We start from the raw sequence: 18,654 nt of genomic DNA, 5'->3' as shown, positions 1-18,654 counted from the left end.
TGCTATCCGACAAATACCACAAGACTAAGAAGATGCTGATGGTCATGATTTATTTTCACTGGTACCAAACATTTGCCACGCAACTGCAGCAAAGAGTTCTCTAGTGACATCAAAAGCGGGGGTCGACTACACAAACGTGTTTTGTCAAGAACTCCTTTCGTTTTGAACTCTTCCCACAATCCGCACAACTGAAGGTCTCCTTGCTGTGAATTTTTAAGTGTCTATGTAGCGATGCCAGGTTGGACAAGCGCACCTGGCAGAGGGTGCAAGGATATGGCCGCTTAGCTTGATGCACAAAACGAATGTGACTTTCCAGGAATGCCTTCTGTTTGTAGCTTTTGCCACACTCTGTGCAGACGTGGGGCCTAGCATCATCGTGGACGAACATGTGACTTTTCAAAGCGGCTGCTGTTGTGAAACCTTTACCACAGGTCTCACACAGGTGTGACCTGTCAACATGCGTTTTGATATGTTTCATCAAGCTGTTGTTGTTATTGAACACCTTGCCACAGTACTTACAGGGGAAGCCGTCTCCTGTGTGATACAACATGTGGACTTGAAGCTTCTTTCCCGTCATGAACACGGCATTACAATGGGAACACTTGAAGCTCGCGATTTCTCCTGCTGGCTCTCGGTCCACCATGGTACGATTACGGCGCGTGGGCCCACAGCCTACTCTGGCTACTTTGGCCTGATGTCTGGCAAGATCCACCTTGCTCCCAAAGCTGTGGGAACAGATGCTGCAGCTGAAAGGTCCCTTTTCATGTCTCCTCATGTGCTGATCCCGGCTCGATTTATTGAAAAACCTCTTGAAGCACACAGGACACGTCCGGTTGTCCATGATCACACCGGGGGGTGGAGCCCGGACGGGGGTTTGGTTCTGGGGGGAGACGGTGCTTCCGTGAGGCTGAGGAGAATCTGTGACACTCTGGCTCGGGGCCGAGTCCTGGCTGCTGTGCGCTTGGTCCTCCTGGCCCGGCTGCAGGTTCTGGTGGACCTCTTCCCCAGAGTCTTGCTGCCGGCTGGGAGACTTCACCCCCACACGTGGGTCTGGGCCATGCCTGTCCTGAGAGGCCTCACCACTGCTGCCACGCAACTGGCTCTCCATGAGGTCTTCTACTGAAGTTGACTGAAGGTCGGTCTGCTGACCAACGAGGATCGTCTTCACACTCTGGGTCTCTGAAAGCTGGGAAGATTGAACATAGCCTTTTCTGCACGAAGGGCACCTTGTCCAAGACATACAGTTGAGACTGTGTTCCTCCATTTCACCAGAAGAGGTAAATGTTTGCCCACAAGGACACGAGTGAGGGTTTAGGTTATGCTGCAGTTTCAGGTGCTCTGCCATGGTGTGGGTGTCTTTGAAGGTCTCGTTACACAAAAGGCAGGTTCGGTGGGATCTTTTAGGTACTACTCTGAAGGGTTGTCCCTGACTGTGGAGAGCGGTGGAGGCAGCTGATGTGGAGTTTGTGGTGCTGGTGACCTGCTGTACCCCGGTCCCGTTCATACAGGATGCCTCTCTGGTGTCTGGGCCAGCTGGTCCCCCAGGACACTCTGAGCTTGGAGGAGCAAGATCAAATCTCTTCCCACAATCACAGCACAAATTGTTCCTCTTCAGACACATTTCAGTGTGTTTTTTAAAATTGGATTTAACGTAACATCTCCAGCCGCAGCCATGGCAACGATGTGGAACCCGTCTTGCCAATGGCCCACCATGGTTGCGTATGTGTTGACTCATTGAGTTGCGGTGAAGCTTCTTGTTGCAAATGGGGCAGGGTCGTTTGTTATCCTGCCCTGGAGAGGGACGGCTAGTGGAGGTTTTCTGCTGAGGTACAGTCCCTGGTTCTGGCTCCATCTCAGCGGACGATAAAGACGACACAGACTTGTCATCCTGCTCCCAATCTGAGTCTTCGTTGTGGCTGGACACGTGACAGTCCTCCTGGTGTTCCTCCAAACTCTCAGAGTCATCAAATTCTTCCCCACACCCTGTGCAGCGGTGGGGAATCTGCTTATCATGAACGATCATGTGTCTGGTAAAGTCCTTTGCATTGGAAAAACTCTTACCACACCGGGAGCACGTTTTCACACGCTTCCCAGCATGCAACGCATCAACGGAGGGAGAATCCTGATCTGTGCGGAGAGGGGACAGTCCTTCTCCTCGCTCTGTGGCCGCAGCTTGGCCGGGATTCTCAAACTGAGACGTAGGTGACATCCTACAGAAGTCACTCTTGCGAGAAACAACCTTTGCTCTCATCCGCTGTTGATGTCCCTCCTCCCCCACCCTCGTCCTCTTCCTCCTGTCCAGTTGTTGTGCTGTTAAGGTGGACTCCAGCCCAGACAACAGCTCATCAGTGACTTCCATTCTGTATAGAACAACCTGTGGTTGATGGAGCAGACAGGAAATAACTGTTGAAGACTCGTCCATCACCAGTCCTTTGGTTCTGGTAGTTTCTTCTCTAGTTTCCAGGTTTCTGTCACTAAGAAGTGTGTTACAAGCCAAATCTGTTTCTTCATCCTTTGCAGTCTGCATTTCGACTGCTGTGTCCTCCTCATCCTCCCTCTCAAAGTTGTCCTCTGGTTCCTCTTCTGGACTAGAAGGTCCAGTTTGGACGCCCATTGCTTGATCAGCACTTATCCTCTGAGCTTCTGTGTGACTGGATTCTGACCACAAAGGTATAGCTGACTGGATGCAAGACAAGGCTGGACTTTGAACACCAGGACATCCCTCCACAGCCTCTGATTGGACCTCTGAGTCGCCACGGACACCCAAGTTGTCAAGCATCTCTAGGCAGGACTCAGAGAGCGTACAGAGGATATAGTTGTCTTCAGAGACATTACCTAGAAAAAGTTCATTATATTATTTATTTATATTGCCCAAAATTTGGTCAGCAGATCTAGAACAGCACACCTTAAAAATATTACAACTTGACAGGTATAGACTTTAAGCAGACTTGCTGGATCTCATACCGTTGGTGTAGGAATGTCCACCTGTAATGTTATGGTTCAGAAGAAGGGTGCTCAAGGGCTTCAGGTAACACCCAGACTGCTGCAACTCCTCCAGGACAGAGGGGGCGGAGCTGAGAAACGATGACACCTACAGCGAAAGGAGGAAGCAGGAAGAAAAATGGAGCACCAGCAGATTTAACATTTTAACATTAGGTTGTGGAAAACCCACAGCGATTGTTATCATACTCGAGGTGAACGGTTGTCCTGTCTGCTGTTTGCTAGTTGTAGACATCTTAATTTAAGAGGATAACCCTTTAATGGTAGACATGCAGGTGTGGTGTTTGTGAGGCACCGCTTTGGATAAAAACATCTGATAAACAAATACATTATTATTATTTTACCTGTTTAAGGGTTGGAGTAGGAAGAAGAGTGTCCAACCTGGAGAGAAACTCCCACACCAGAGTCTGAAGAGCAAAGTCATACTTGGGGCCAAACTCCTCTGGAAACATGTTCTGGGGACAAACATGAAACAGGAAAAGATGGTTTCCACCTACAAAGTGTATACAGGCCTCAGCCTAAACTAGGGGGTCGACCGATATGCGTTTTTCAGGACCGATGTCGATACCGATTATTACAGATCAAAAAGACCGATAACCGATATATGTCTTATGTCAAAGTGAAAATTAATGTCAAAATTAAGAATAAAAAAGCCTCTGACAAAGACTCTTTAAACTATTTTAACCATATCTTTCATTCTGAAAACTGTTAATAATAATAACATAAAAAGTGCAGGGAGCATCCAGCAGCATTCTGTAAACATTTTGTACAACTTAAAAGTCAATTGAAACCACAAGAAGCAACAAATGAACAAATAATGAAAAATGTAAATGATTTAAAATTTTAAATATTTTATCGGCAAATCGGTTTTGAAAACCCCTGACATCGATAACCATAAAAATGCTTAATAACGGCGCCGATAATCGGTCGACCCCTACCCTAAACAGTGTGTCTAGAGCAGAAATGGGCGGTGCTGTGGAGGAGGATGGATGACTTACCCGGAAGTAGTGTTCCCTCTGCGCTGGCTGTTCCAGCAGGGTTTCAATCAGCTTCAGAAAGTGTGACACTGATGTTTCCACGTCTGGATCAGAGCTCTGCGGAAAAATCATTTTCCACCTGTCATACATTGATAAGTTACTCGTGCGATTGTAAAGAAACGTAACACAATATGAAGTATCACAGCGAATCATGTTCACCTCATGTCTCCTGTGCATAGCGCTGCAGGTCCTTATTCTGTCTAGTTGTTGCTGGATGGTCTCCGAGTCGACCAGGTCAGAAAGGCACAGCTCCAGAACTAGCTGAAAGTTGAAACATTTCTGATTACGCTTAAAACATACATTTCAGGGCATCGATTGTGGAATGAACTACAACTGACTGACTGTCTAGCTAGTTACTGCCTCGCGTCTTTACCAGAAGGCTGACCAATTCCTCGCAGTATGAAGGCTGTAAAGGTAGCTAGCTAGCTACACGTACCCGCGCTCGCAGCCCCATGAGGAGTTGGACCGTATCTCGGTAGCTCATCAGATCCGGGATGACCGCTAACACCTCGGTAACAAACGTGTCCAGCACTCCGTAGTCTTGGACATTACCCCTCTCAACGACTTGCCATAGAGCTGCAGATACCAACCTAACAGGCGGAACCAAAACACGGACGGACGACACTGGAATAGTGGAAAAATTGATCTTTGTAATATCCATGTTTGCTCGTATGCTCATACTACACCAGCATAATGAGAGAGTGGTAGCCTACTAGCCTTCGGTACTTTCTGCTGATGCTTTAAAGCAAGGAATTTGGGATGGGGCTGAATGCCTTGGTTAGAGCTAACCGTGTTCCGTCCTCATATGGGTTCTCACGATTTGAATTGCTCTTCATTTCCAAAATAAAAGTCCTGTGCTGAAGTTTGCTGAACTAACAGCAAGAACATCGCCTATTACTGACTATTTTAAAATTAACTCCCATTCGCGGAAGACCTAGCTACCATGGCATTTTCCACGAAAATGTACTGTATATTTATTCTCATTTGATGGGTTATATAAAATATTTAGACATTATCTGTCACGTCAACTGTGAAGCCAGCTAGACTAGGCGTACCTCTAGCAGTGAGTTCATTGACTTCTGCTCCATGTTTTACCAGTTCTCGGACGATATCGTCTCTTCCCAGCGCGCATGCTGTAAAAAAGGCATTCCTGCCGAGTTCATCCTTTTCCTTAAATAAATATTTTGGAGATTCTCTGTCTGATACTGTTAAACTCTCAACGGTTTCCAAATATTCCTGAAGACCTCTGAGATCTCCGGTTAAAGCATACCGCAATATTGAATGTTCTTCAACCGACTGCATACTGTAGTTTAGTTCTAGTTTCAAATTTAGCACTACTGTAGCTGTAGTGCTAGAAAAATGTAACAGGCTTTTACTTTTTACCAGTAGCCGTTGTCAGCAAACCAAAACCTTAGACTTCAGTATTTGATTAGATAACTTCGTTAATCTAGGTCACGATAGTTTTTATTTCCTGAAGAAGTCAACCGCAGAGCACGGATATTTACCGTTTCCATGGATACAAGTCACGTTTGAGGCAGAGAAGTGGGCGCCTGTTTGTGTACGTTGTAATGTTTTGGCTACAGTCAATAATAATACAAACTGTTATTTCACTTTTCTCACACCCAAGGATGCTTTACAGAGTATTGAAACAGTTAAATACAATGTCAATGTAAAACAAATATAAAGAACCAAACATTTACAACATTATAAAATATGATTAGCCTACATTTGGATTTAAGAAATCCAAATTCTATAACGAAAAAATGTGTCTCATAATAAAAGAGTTTCATTGTAAAATTAAGATACATAATTTGGAATCGTTTCCCACACACTCCCTACACAACAGATTCTACTACAAGAAATACAATCTTTATTACTCATTGCAACTCTGTTGTGTAGATTCCTTTTTTGTCATGACCTTGAGCTAAATTGTGACAAATTATTCATTTCTGTTGCTACAAATAACTCACGACAAACTGTCAAATGTAAATAATTGCGACAAAGACTTTTCAACTAATATCAAAAGAGTGGGACAGATAAACAAACGTGTTTCTTGAAGTACTCCTCGCTTTTGAAACGCTTACCACAATGCGCACACCCAAAAGTCTTGTTGCTGTGGCATGTCATGTGCTTATGTAGGCGGGACAGGCTGACAAAGCGCATTTGGCAAAGAGTGCAAGGAAATGGTCGCTCCTTGCGGTGTGAAAATCGAATATGTGTCTTCAGATATGTCTCCTGTTTATAACTTTTGCCACACTCTGTGCAGACGTGGGGCCTAGCATCATCGTGGACAGACAGGTGACGTTTCAAACCTATTGCTTTTGCGAAACCTTTACCACAGGTCTCACACAGGTGTGACCTGTCAACATGCGTTTTGATATGATTCATCAAGCTGTTGTTGTTATTGAACACCTTGCCACAGTACTTACAGGGGAAGCCGTCTCCTGTGTGATACAACATGTGGACTTGAAGTTTCTTTCCCGTCATGAACACGGCATTACAATGGGAACACTTGAAGCTCGCGATTTCTCCTGCTGGCTCTCTGTCCACCATGGTACGATTACGGCGCGTGGGCCCACAGCCTACTCTGGCTACTTTGGCCTGATGTCTGGCAAGATCCTTCTTGCACCCGAAGCTGTGGGAACAGATGCTGCAGCTGAAAGGTCCCTTTTCATGTCTCCTCATGTGCTGATCCCGGCTCGATTTATTGGAAAACCTCTTGAAGCACACAGGACACGTCCGGTTGTCCATGATCACACCGGGGGGCGGAGCCCGGACGGGGGTTTGGTTCTGGGGGGAGACGGTGCTTCCGTGAGGCTGAGGAGAATCTGTGACACTCTGGCTCGGGGCCGAGTCCTGGCTGCTGTGCGCTTGGTCCTCCTGGCCCGGCTGCAGGTTCTGGTGGACCTCTTCCCCAGAGTCTTGCTGCCGGCTGGGAGACTTCACCCCCACACCGGTGTCTGGGCCATGCCTGTCCAGAGAGGCCTCACCACTGCTGCCACGCAACTGGCTCTCCATGAGGTCTTCTACTGAAGTTGACTGAAGGTCGGTCTGCTGACCAACGAGGATCGTCTCCACACTCTGGGTCTCTGAAAGCTGGGAAGATTGAACATAGCCTTTTCTGCACGAAGGGCACCTTGTCCAAGACATACAGTTGAGACTGTGTTCCTCCATTTCACCAGAAGAGGTAAATGTTTGCCCACAAGGACACGAGTGAGGGTTTAGGTTATGCTGCAGTTTCAGGTGCTCTGCCATGGTGTGGGTGTCTTTGAAGGTCTCGTTACACAAAAGGCAGGTTCGGTGGGATCTTTTAGGTACTACTCTGAAGGGTTGTCCCTGACTGTGGAGAGCGGTGGAGGCAGCTGATGTTGAGTTTGTGGTGCTGGTGACCTGCTGTACCCCGGTCCCGTTCATACAGGATGCCTCTCTGGTGTCCGGGCCAGCTGGTCCCCCAGGACACTCTGAGCTTGGAGGAGCACGATCAACTCTCTTCCCACAATCACAGCACAAATTGTTCCTCTTTGAACATCTTCTAATGTGTAGATTTGTTGAGTTGCGGTGAAGCTTCTTGTTGCAAATGGGGCAGGGTCGTTTGTTATCCTGCCCTGGAGAGGGACGGCTAGTGGAGGTTTTCTGCTGAGGTACAGTCCCTGGTTCTGGCTCCATCTCAGCGGACGATAAAGACGACACAGACTTGTCATCCTGCTCCCAATCTGAGTCTTCGTTGTGGCTGGACACGTGACAGTCCTCCTGGTGTTCCTCCAAACTCTCAGAGTCATCAAATTCTTCCCCACACCCTGTGCAGCGGTGGGGAATCTGCTTAGCATGAACGATCATGTGTCTGGTAAAGTCCTTTGCATTGGAAAAACTCTTACCACACCGGGAGCACGTTTTCACACGCTTCCCAGCATGCAACGCATCAACGGAGGGAGAATCCTGATCTGTGCGGAGAGGGGACAGTCCTTCTCCTCGCTCTGTGGCCGCAGCTTGGCCGGGATTCTCAAACTGAGACGTAGGTGACATCCTACAGAAGTCACTCTTGCGAGAAACAACCTTTGCTCTCATCCGCTGTTGATGTCCCTCCTCCCCCACCCTCGTCCTCTTCCTCCTGTCCAGTTGTTGTGCTGTTAAGGTGGACTCCAGCCCAGACAACAGCTCATCAGTGACTTCCATTCTGTATAGAACAACCTGTGGTTGATGGAGCAGACAGGAAATAACTGTTGAAGACTCGTCCATCACCACTCCTTTGGTTCTGGTAGTTTCTTCTCTAGTTTCCAGGTTTCTGTCACTAAGAAGTGTGTTACAAGCCAAATCTGTTTCTTCATCCTTTGCAGTCTGCATTTCGACTGCTGTGTCCTCCTCATCCTCCCTCTCAAAGTTGTCCTCTGGTTCCTCTTCTGGACTAGAAGGTCCAGTTTGGACGCCCATTGCTTGATCAGCACTTATCCTCTGAGCTTCTGTGTGACTGGATTCTGACCACAAAGGTATAGCTGACTGGATGCAAGACAAGGCTGGACTTTGAACACCAGGACATCCCTCCACAGCCTCTGATTGGACCTCTGAGTCGCCACGGACACCCAAGTTGTCAAGCGTCTCTAGGCAGGACTCAGAGAGCGTACAGAGGATGTAGTTGTCTTCAGAGACATTACCTAGAGAGAAAAACAAATTCATTACATTATTTATTTAAATTGGCCAAAATTTGGTCAGCCGATCTAGAACAGCACACCTTAAAAATATTACAACTTGACAGGTATAGACTTTAAGCAGACTTGCTGGATCTCCTACCGTTGGTGTAGGAATGTCCACCTGTATTGTTATGGTTCAGAAGAAGGGTGCTCAAGGGCTTCAGGTAACACCCAGACTGCTGCAACTCCTCCAGGACAGAGGGGGCGGAGCTGAGAAACGATGACACCTACAGCGAAAGGAGGAAGCAGGAAGAAAAATGGAGCACCAGCAGATTTAACATTTTAACATTAGGTTGTGGAAAACCCACAGTGATTGTTTGTTATCATACTCGAGGTGAAGGGTTGTCCTGTCTGCTGTTTGCAGACATCTTAATTTAAGAAGATAACCCTTTAATGGTAGACATGCAGGTGTGGTGTTTGTGAGGCACCGCTTTGGATAAAAACATCTGATAAACAAATAGATTATTATTATTTTACCTGTTTAAGGGTTGGAGTAGGAAGAAGAGTGTCCAACCTGGAGAGAAACTCCCACACCAGAGTCTGAAGAGCAAAGTCATACTTGGGGCCAAACTCCTCCGGAAACATGTTCTGGGGACAAACATGAAAAGATGGTTTCCACCTACAAAGTGTATACAGGCCTCAGCCTAAACTAGGGGTCGACCGATATGTGTTTTTCAGGGCCGATGCCGATACCGATTATTACAGATCAAGTAGACCGATAACCGATATGTTGAACCAATATATATGTCTAGTGTAAAAATAAAAATTTATGTTAAAATTAAGAATAAAAAGGCCTCTGACAAAGATCTCTTTAAATTATTTTAAACATATCTTTCATTCTGAAAACTTAATAATAATAACAACAACATAAAAAGTGCAGGGAGCATCCAGCAGCATTCTGTAAACATTTTGTACAACTTAGAAGTAAATTGAAACCACAACAAGCAACAAATGAACAAATAATGTAAAATGTAAATTACTTAAAATTAAAAATATTTTATCGGCATATCGGTTTTGAAAATGGCCGATATGGATAAACATAAAAATGCTTAATAACGGCACCGATAATCGGTCGACCCCTAGACTAAACAGTGTGTCTAGAGCAGAAATGGGCGGTGCTGTGGAGGAGGATGGATGACTTACCCGGAAGTAGTGTTCCCTCTGCGCTGGCTGTTCCAGCAGGGTTTCAATCAGCTTCAGAAAGTGTGACACTGATGTTTCCACGTCTGGATCAGAGATCTGTGGAAAAATCATTTTCCACCTGTCATACATTGATAAGTTACTCGTGCGATTGTAAAGAAACGTAACACAATATGAAGTATCACAGCGAATCATGTTCACCTCCTGTCTCCTGTGCATAGCGCTGCAGGTCCTTATTCTGTCTAGTTGTTGCTGGATGGTCTCCGAGTCCAGCAGGTCAGAAAGGCACAGCTCTAGAACCAGCTGAAAGTTGAAACATTTCTGATTACGCTTAAAACATACATTTCAGGGCATCGATTGTGGAATGAACTACAACTGACTGACTGTCTAGCTAGCTACTGCCTCGCGTCTTTACCAGAAGGCTGACCAATTCCTCGCAGTATGAAGGCTGTAAAGGTAGCTAGCTAGCTAGCTAGCTACACGTACCCGCGCTCGCAGCCCCATGAGGAGTTGGACCGTATCTCGGTAGCTCATCAGATCCGGGATGACCGCTAACACCTCGGTAACAAAGGTGTCCAGCACTCCGTAGTCTTGGACATTACCCCTCTCAACGACTTGCCATAGAGCTGCAGATACCAACCTAACAGGCGGAACCAAAACACGGACGGACGACACTGGAATAGTGGAAAAAATTATCTTTGTAATATCCATGTTTACTCGTATGCTCATACTACGCCAGCATAATGAGAGAGTAGTGCTAGTCTACGGTACTTTCTGCTGACGCTTTAAAGCAAAGAACTTGGGACGGAGCTGAATGCCTTGGCTAGCAAATGACCGTGTTACGTCTTCCTATGGGTTCTCACGATTTGAATTGTGCTCTTTATTTCCAAAATAAAAGTCCTGTGCTGAAGTTTTCTGGACTAACAGCGAGAAACCGGTGTGGGCAAAATACACTGCTCCAAAAAATTAAAGGAACAGGTTTTTTTTTAATCAGGGTATGGCATTAATAAAAATTGCACTTCTCTGATAATGATCTGGTCAGTTAAGTAGCAGAGGGGGTTGTTAATCAGTTTCCGCTGCATTGGTGTTGGTGGAATTAACAAGTGCAGTAGAGGGGCAACAATGAGACGACCCCCAAAACAGGACTGGTTTTGCATGTGGAGGCCAAATGAAATGTACGAGAGTCTGGTTAGGACCAGGCTACTACTCTCTGGTGGCAGCTCGAAACAGTGACTATTCACTGTTGGCATCTAAGACTGTTCAAGTGAGAACACTTTGTACTTGTAATTGAGAGAAAGAGACAAATCGGACGGTGTAACTATTTTGCCCACGCTGGTTTCTTGCTGTTAGTTCAGCAAACTCCAGCACAGGACTTTTACTTTGGAAATGAAGAGCAATTCAAATCGTGAGAACCCATATGAGAAGAAGAGGACGGAACACGGTTTTTTGCTAGCTCTAACCAAGGCATTCAGCCCCGTCCCAAGTTCCTTGCTTTAAAGCATCAGCAGAAAGTACCGTAGGCTAGTAGGCTACTACTCTCTCATTATGCTGGCGTAGTATGAGCATACGAGCAAACATGGATATTACAAAGATAATTTTTTCCACTATTCCAGTGTCGTCCGTCCGTGTTTTGGTTCCGCCTGTGAGGTTGGTATCTGCAGCTCTATGGCAAGTCGTTGAGAGGGGTAATGTCCAAGACTACGGTGTGCTGGACACGTTTGTTACCGAGGTGTTAGCGGTCATCCCGGATCTGATGAGCTACCGAGATACGGTCCAACTCCTCATGGGGCTGCGAGCGCGGGTACGTGTATCTAGCGAGCTACCTTTACAGCCTTCATACTGAGTGGAACTGGTCAGCCTTCTGGTAAAGACGCGAGGCAGTAGCTAGCTAGACAGTCAGTCAGTTGTAGTTCATTCCACAATCGATGCCCTGAAATGTATGTTTTAAGCGTAATCAGAAATGTTTCAACTTTCAGCTGGTTCTAGAGCTGTGCCTTTCTGACCTGCTGGACTCGGAGACCATCCAGCAACAACTAGACAGAATAAGGACCTGCAGCGCTATGCACAGGAGACAGGAGGTGAACATGATTCGCTGTGATACTTCATATTGTGTTACGTTTCTTTACAATCGCACGAGTAACTTATCAATGTATGACAGGTGGAAAATGATTTTTCCACAGATCTCTGATCCAGACGTGGAAACATCAGTGTCACACTTTCTGAAGCTGATTGAAACCCTGCTGGAACAGCCAGCGCAGAGGGAACACTACTTCCGGGTAAGTCATCCATCCTCCACAGCACCGCCCAGTTCTGCTCTAGACACACTGTTTAGTCTAGGGGTCGACCGATTATCGGCGCCGTTATTAAGCATTTTTATGTTTATCTATATCGGCCATTTTCAAAACCGATATGCCGATAAAATATTTTAAATTTTAAATAATTTACATTTTACATTATTTGTTCATTTGTTGCTTGTTGTGGTTTCAATTTACTTTTAAGTTGTACAAAATGTTTACAGAATGCTTCTGGATGCTCCCTGCACTTTTTATGTTGTTGTTATTATTATTAACAGTTTTCAGAATGAAAGATATGTTTAAAATAATTTAAAGAGATCTTTGTCAGAGGCCTTTTTATTCTTAATTTTGACATTAATTTTAATTTTTACACTAGACATATATTGGTTCAACATTTCGGTTATCGGTCTACTTAATCTGTAATAATCGGTATCGGCATCGGCCCTGAAAAACACATATCGGTCAACCCCTAGTTTTAGGCTGAGGCCTGTATACACTTTGTAGGTGGAAACCATCTTTTCATGTTTGTCCCCAGAACATGTTTCCAGAGGAGTTTGGCCCCAAGTATGACTTTGCTCTTCAGACTCTGGTGTGGGAGTTTCTCTCCAGGTTGGACGCTCTTCTTCCTACTCCAACCCTTAAACAGGTAAAATAATAATAATGTATTTGTTTATCAGATGTTTTTATCCAAAGCGGTGCCTCACAAACACCACACCTGCATGTCTACCATTAAAGGGTTATCTTCTTAAATTAAGATGTCTACAACTAGCAAACAGCAGACAGGACAACCGTTCACCTCGAGTATGATAACAAACAATCACTGTGGGTTTTCCACAACCTAATGTTAAAATGTTAAATCTGCTGGTGCTCCATTTTTCTTCCTGCTTCCTTCTTTCGCTGTAGGTGTCATCGTTTCTCAGCTCCACCCCCTCTGTCCTGGAGGAGTTGCAGCAGTCTGGGTGTTACCTGAAGCCCTTGAGCACCCTTCTTCTGAACCATAACATTACAGGTGGACATTCCTACACCAACGGTATGAGATCCAGCAAGTCTGCTTAAAGTCTATACCTGTCAAGTTGTAATATTTTTAAGGTGTGCTGTTCTAGATCAACTGACCAAATTTTGGCCAATTTAAATAATGTAATGAATTTGTTTTTCTCTCTAGGTAATGTCTCTGAAGACAAATACATTCTCTGTACGCTCTCTGAGTCCTGCCTAGAGATGCTTGACAACTTGGGTGTCCGTGGCGACTCAGAGGTCCAATCAGAGGCTGTGGAGGGATGTCCTGGTGTTCAAAGTCCAGCCTTGTCTTGCATCCAGTCAGCTATACCTTTGTGGTCAGAATCCAGTCACACAGAAGCTCAGAGGATAAGTGCTGATCAAGCAATGGGTGTCCAAACTGGACCTTCTAGTCCAGAAGAGGAACCAGAGGACAACTTTGAGAGGGAGGATGAGGAGGACACAGCAGTCGAAATGCAGACTGCAAAGGATGAAGAAAGTGACAGAAACCTGGAAACTAGAGAAGAAACTACCAGAACCAAAGGAGTGGTGATGGACGAGTCTTCAACAGTTATTTCCTGTCTGCTCCATCAACCACAGGTTGTTCTATACAGAATGGAAGTCACTGATGAGCTGTTGTCTGGGCTGGAGTCCACCTTAACAGCACAACAACTGGACAGGAGGAAGAGGACGAGGGTGGGGGAGGAGGGACATCAACAGTGGATGAGAGCAAAGGTTGTTTCTCGCAAGAGTGACTTCTGTAGGATGTCACCTACGTCTCAGTTTGAGAATCCCGGCCAAGCTGCGGCCACAGAGCGAGGAGAAGGACTGTCCCCTCTCCGCACAGATCAGGATTCTCCCTCCGTTGATGCGTTGCATGCTGGGAAGCGTGTGAAAACGTGCTCCCGGTGTGGTAAGAGTTTTTCCAATGCAAAGGACTTTACCAGACACATGATCGTTCATGCTAAGCAGATTCCCCACCGCTGCACAGGGTGTGGGGAAGAATTTGATGACTCTGAGAGTTTGGAGGAACACCAGGAGGACTGTCACGTGTCCAGCCACAACGAAGACTCAGATTGGGAGCAGGATGACAAGTCTGTGTCGTCTTTATCGTCCGCTGAGATGGAGCCAGAACCAGGGACTGTACCTCAGCAGAAAACCTCCACTAGCCGTCCCTCTCCAGGGCAGGATAACAAACGACCCTGCCCCATTTGCAACAAGAAGCTTCACCGCAACTCAACAAATCTACACATTAGAAGATGTTCAAAGAGGAACAATTTGTGCTGTGATTGTGGGAAGAGAGTTGATCGTGCTCCTCCAAGCTCAGAGTGTCCTGGGGGACCAGCTGGCCCGGACACCAGAGAGGCATCCTGTATGAACGGGACCGGGGTACAGCAGGTCACCAGCACCACAAACTCAACATCAGCTGCCTCCACCGCTCTCCACAGTCAGGGACAACCCTTCAGAGTAGTACCTAAAAGATCCCACCGAACCTGCCTTTTGTGTAACGAGACCTTCAAAGACACCCACACCATGGCAGAGCACCTGAAACTGCAGCATAACCTAAACCCTCACTCGTGTCCTTGTGGGCAAACATTTACCTCTTCTGGTGAAATGGAGAAACACAGTCTCAACTGTATGTCTTGGACAAGGTGCCCTTCGTGCAGAAAAGGCTATGTTCAATCTTCCCAGCTTTCAGAGACCCAGAGTGTGGAGACGATCCTCGTTGGTCAGCAGACCGACCTTCAGTCAACTTCAGTAGAAGACCTCATGGAGAGCCAGTTGCGTGGCAGCAGTGGTGAGGCCTCTCAGGACAGGCATGGCCCAGACACACGTGTGGGGGTGAAGTCTCCCAGCCGGCAGCAAGACTCTGGGGAAGAGGTCCACCAGAACCTGCAGCCGGGCCAGGAGGACCAAGCGCACAGCAGCCAGGACTCGGCCCCGAGCCAGAGTGTCACAGATTCTCCTCAGCCTCACGGAAGCACCGTCTCCCCCCAGAACCAAACCCCCGTCCGGGCTCCGCCCCCCGGTGTGATCATGGACAACCGGACGTGTCCTGTGTGCTTCAAGAGGTTTTTCAATAAATCGAGCCGGGATCAGCACATGAGGAGACATGAAAAGGGACCTTTCAGCTGCAGCATCTGTTCCCACAGCTTCGGGAACAAGGTGGATCTTGCCAGACATCAGGCCAAAGTAGCCAGAGTAGGCTGTGGGCCCACGCGCCGCAATCGTACCATGGTGGACAGAGAGCCAGCAGGAGAAATCGCGAGCTTCAAGTGTTCCCATTGTAATGCCGTGTTCATGACGGGAAAGAAACTTCAAGTCCACATGTTGTACCACACAGGAGACGGCTTCCCCTGTAAGTACTGTGGCAAGGTGTTCAATAACAACAACAGCTTGATGAATCATATCAAAACGCATGTTGACAGGTCACACCTGTGTGAGACCTGTGGTAAAGGTTTCGCAAAAGCAATAGGTTTGAAACGTCACCTGCCTGTCCACGATGATGCTAGGCCCCACGTCTGCACAGAGTGTGGCAAAAGTTATAAACAGGAGACATATCTGAAGTCACATATTCGATTTTCACACCGCAAGGAGCGACCATTTCCTTGCACTCTTTGCCAAATGCGCTTTGTCAGCCTGTCCCGCCTACATAAACACATGACATGCCACAGCAATGAGACTTTTGAGTGTGCGCATTGTGGTAAGCGTTTCAAAAGCGAGGAGTACTTCAAGAAACACGTTTGTTTATCTGTCCCACTCTTTTGATATTAGTTGAAAAGTCTTTGTCGCAATTATTTACATTTGACAGTTTGTCGTGAGTTATTTGTAGCAACAGAAATTTATAATTTGTCTCAATTTAGCTCAAGGTCATGACAAAAACGGAATCTACACAACAGAGTTGCAATGAGTAATACAGATTGTATTTCTTGTAGTAGAATCTGTTGTGTAGGGAGTGTGTGGGAAACGATTCCAAATTATATATCTTAATTTTACAATGAAACTCTTTTATTATGAGACACATTTTTCAGTTATAGAATTTGGATTTCTTAAATCCAAATTTACATTTAGTCATTTAGCAGACGCTCTTATCCAGAGCGACTTACAGTAAGTACAGGGACATTCCCCCGAGGCAAGTAGGGTGAAGTGCCTTGCCCAAGGACACAACGTCAGTTGGCATGACCGGGAATCGAACTCGACCCGACTCCCTCACCGCTCAGCCACCTGACTCCCAGGTCCCAAATGTAGGCTAATCATATTTTATAATTTTGTAAATGTTTGGTTCTTTATATTTGTTTTACATTGACATTGTATTTAACCTTTTCAATACTCTGTAAAGCATCCTTGGGTGTGAGAAAAGTGAAATAACAGTTTGTATTATTATTGACTGTAGCCAAAACATTACAACGTACACTGTAAACAGGCGCCCACTTCTCTGCCTCAAACGTGACTTGTATCCATGGAAACGGTAAATATCCGTGCTCTGCGGTTGACTTCTTTAGGAAATAAAAACTATCGTGACCTAGATTAACGAAGTTATCTAATCAAATACTGAAGTCTAAGGTTTTGGTTTGCTGACAACGGCTACTGGTAAAAAGTAAAAGCCTGTTACATTTAGCACTACAGCTACAGTAGTGCTAAATTTGAAACTAGAACTAAACTACAGTATGCAGTCGGTTGAAGAACATTCAATATTGCGGTATGCTTTAACTGGAGATCTCAGAGGTCTTCAGGAATATTTGGAAACCGTCGAGAGTTTAACAGTATCAGACAGAGAATCTCCAAAATATTTATTTAAGGAAAAGGATGAACTCGGCAGGAATGCCTTTTTTACAGCATGCGCGCTGGGAAGAGACGATATCGTCCGAGAACTGGTAAAACATGGAGCAGAAGTCAATGAACTCACTGCTAGAGGTACGCCTAGTCTAGCTGGCTTCACAGTTGACGTGACACATAATGTCTAAATATTTTATATAACCCATAAAATGAGAATAAATATACAGTACATTTTCGTTGAAAATGCCATGGTAGCTAGGTCTTCCACGAATGGGAGTTAATTTTAAAATAGTCAGTGATAAAGCTAGTCTAACGTTCTCTGTAAACTTATTTCCAGGTTATTCCCCGCTGCATTACTCTACACTCTGGGGCCAGCTAGAAACGGTGAAAACTTTAGTAGCGCTGGGTGCCAACATGCAATTGAAGAACTTCCGAGGGGAACGAGCCATCGATGTGGCCTCCCGGTATTCAAAAACGGATTGCGCTGAATATCTTAACTGGGCAGGTGAGTTTCTGAGACGGGGCAAGCAAGAACGAGAGCGCGATGTATTTATAATAGAGGAAGACACTGAGAATGTTGTACATATTTCTGTGTGAATTGAAAATTCAGTTATTCACTTCATCTGCTGCAGAGGCTAAGCAGGACTTGGTGTCTTACATATCTCACGTGAGAGACACCGTTTCCGATCCTGACAAGGTTCAGGGCAAACTTAGCAAAGAAGATAAGGTAAGATAACCATCTTACAACAACATAAGTAACATCAACATATTCATAGACTTTCATAAATGTAACCATTGATAAGTTCCAGTAAGCATAATTAAAATATAATGCAGTATTTTTTTTATTTATCTATAAAGCTAGTCTTTTTTGTACAGCTAAATTTTTCAATGTCCTCACAAATTAGAACATGTGCACGAGTATCTGTACGGCAAAGTATGACTGGGTGCAGACTGCCAGAGACCCGTCGACCCAGGAATTCATTGACCAGAAAAGACGTCTTGAGGACACACTGTCAACTATTCTCTCCAAGCTCGCTATTCTGTGTAAGTAAATCAGGTTTCGAAGGGACTCGACAGATCTGTTACGAGATATTTTTGACTGTTGTCGATCACACGCTGTTGTTTTGTATTTGTTATTAGTAAAATAAACAGCATTAAAAGCAAAAAGTTGTCTGTGGAGTGTGTAGCCATTTAAAAACCCAAGCCTATCTAGCCACCACCACAATCATATTTTGCCACACATTTTCTCTCAACCACCTGGGCCATGGTAATGCATGTGATAATATGTCAATAATTCCTCTCTCTCTTTTTTCAGCTGACGCCACAGCTAAAACAATCAAAGCCTGAGACACAAGGTTGAGGATAATCCCTGTGGAATGACTGGGGTAAAACCCTGCTCTTTTCTAAAGGCTCTTTCATGCCGGGAACAAGCTGACCACACTGTCTGCTATTCTGCGTCTTTACCACAAGGTGTCACTGTGTTGCTATCTGCAATGAGGAGGGAACGCATAATGTACCTCTAACGTTATGATGGCCCTTGTACAAGTCTGTTTATATTACGTGTATAGGTCTGTAGGAATAGCCGTTCAATTTGTATCTCAGCATGGTGTGCTTTTATTGTCATTGCTTCCTTAGTTCCCCTATATTATGCTAAAATAAAACTGGTGTGTGTGTGGGGGGGAGAGAGGTGAGGGGGGAGGGGGGAGAGAGGTGGGGGAGAGAGGT

At 45.6% G+C, this 18,654-nt stretch overlaps 3 protein-coding genes across 5 annotated transcripts; 1 reads left to right on the top strand and 2 right to left on the bottom strand.

Annotated features, from left to right (window-relative positions):
* Positions 1-30: 30 nt before the first annotated feature.
* Positions 31-4,491, bottom strand: LOC136958776 (gastrula zinc finger protein xFG20-1-like). The gene is made up of 6 exons (XM_067252876.1): positions 4,474-4,491; positions 4,197-4,298; positions 3,999-4,094; positions 3,345-3,455; positions 2,965-3,091; positions 31-2,835 (listed from the first exon to the last, which is right to left on the bottom strand). Exons 1-6 carry the CDS (start codon positions 4,489-4,491, stop codon positions 110-112), a joined length of 3,180 nt encoding a protein of 1,059 aa, XP_067108977.1. The 3' UTR covers positions 31-109.
* A 721-nt stretch (positions 4,492-5,212) lies between these two features.
* Positions 5,213-10,382, bottom strand: LOC136959199 (zinc finger protein 11-like). The gene is made up of 6 exons (XM_067253464.1): positions 10,349-10,382; positions 10,064-10,165; positions 9,866-9,961; positions 9,200-9,310; positions 8,823-8,949; positions 5,213-8,686 (listed from the first exon to the last, which is right to left on the bottom strand). Exons 1-6 carry the CDS (start codon positions 10,364-10,366, stop codon positions 6,057-6,059), a joined length of 3,084 nt encoding a protein of 1,027 aa, XP_067109565.1. The 5' UTR covers positions 10,367-10,382; the 3' UTR covers positions 5,213-6,056.
* Positions 10,383-13,846: 3,464 nt separating this feature from the next.
* Positions 13,847-18,416, top strand: ankrd45 (ankyrin repeat domain 45). Of its 3 annotated transcripts, none has more exons than XM_067253530.1 (5): positions 13,847-15,511; positions 17,267-17,434; positions 17,562-17,656; positions 17,835-17,973; positions 18,245-18,416. In XM_067253530.1, the coding sequence occupies exons 1-5, from the start codon at positions 13,876-13,878 to the stop codon at positions 18,274-18,276; spliced, it is 2,070 nt and encodes a 689-aa protein (XP_067109631.1). In that variant the 5' UTR covers positions 13,847-13,875; the 3' UTR covers positions 18,277-18,416. The 3 variants fall into 3 exon arrangements, with proteins under 3 accessions (XP_067109631.1, XP_067109632.1, XP_067109633.1); XM_067253531.1 differs by lacking the exon at positions 13,847-15,511 and adding an exon at positions 16,668-17,067; XM_067253532.1 differs by lacking the exon at positions 13,847-15,511 and adding an exon at positions 17,072-17,180.
* Positions 18,417-18,654: the final 238 nt, after the last annotated feature.

This window comes from Osmerus mordax, chromosome 16 (genome assembly GCF_038355195.1).
Source record: "Osmerus mordax isolate fOsmMor3 chromosome 16, fOsmMor3.pri, whole genome shotgun sequence".
In the NCBI taxonomy this organism is placed as follows: Eukaryota; Metazoa; Chordata; class Actinopteri; order Osmeriformes; family Osmeridae; genus Osmerus; species Osmerus mordax.
Note: the sequence above shows the minus strand (reverse complement) of the source record. Positions and strands in the feature narration are given on the sequence as shown.

What these genes read in the sequence shown, in the direction of transcription:
- LOC136959199 (XM_067253464.1), bottom strand. An exon ending in AGAGGGAACACTACTTCCGG is followed by an intron (nt 9,311 to 9,865) that starts GTAAGTCATCCA and finishes GTTTGTCCCCAG; the next exon opens with AACATGTTTCCGGAGGAGTT. An exon ending in TGGACATTCCTACACCAACG is followed by an intron (nt 8,687 to 8,822) that starts GTAGGAGATCCA and finishes TTTTCTCTCTAG; the next exon opens with GTAATGTCTCTGAAGACAAC.
- LOC136958776 (XM_067252876.1), bottom strand. An exon ending in AGAGGGAACACTACTTCCGG is followed by an intron (nt 3,456 to 3,998) that starts GTAAGTCATCCA and finishes GTTTGTCCCCAG; the next exon opens with AACATGTTTCCAGAGGAGTT. An exon ending in TGGACATTCCTACACCAACG is followed by an intron (nt 2,836 to 2,964) that starts GTATGAGATCCA and finishes AACTTTTTCTAG; the next exon opens with GTAATGTCTCTGAAGACAAC.
- ankrd45 (XM_067253530.1), top strand. Translation starts at nt 13,876, where the DNA reads ATGAGAGCAAAGGTTGTTTCTCGCAAGAGTGACTTCTGTAGGATGTCA. An exon ending in AACTTAGCAAAGAAGATAAG is followed by an intron (nt 17,657 to 17,834) that starts GTAAGATAACCA and finishes CTCACAAATTAG; the next exon opens with AACATGTGCACGAGTATCTG. An exon ending in CTCCAAGCTCGCTATTCTGT is followed by an intron (nt 17,974 to 18,244) that starts GTAAGTAAATCA and finishes CTCTTTTTTCAG; the next exon opens with CTGACGCCACAGCTAAAACA.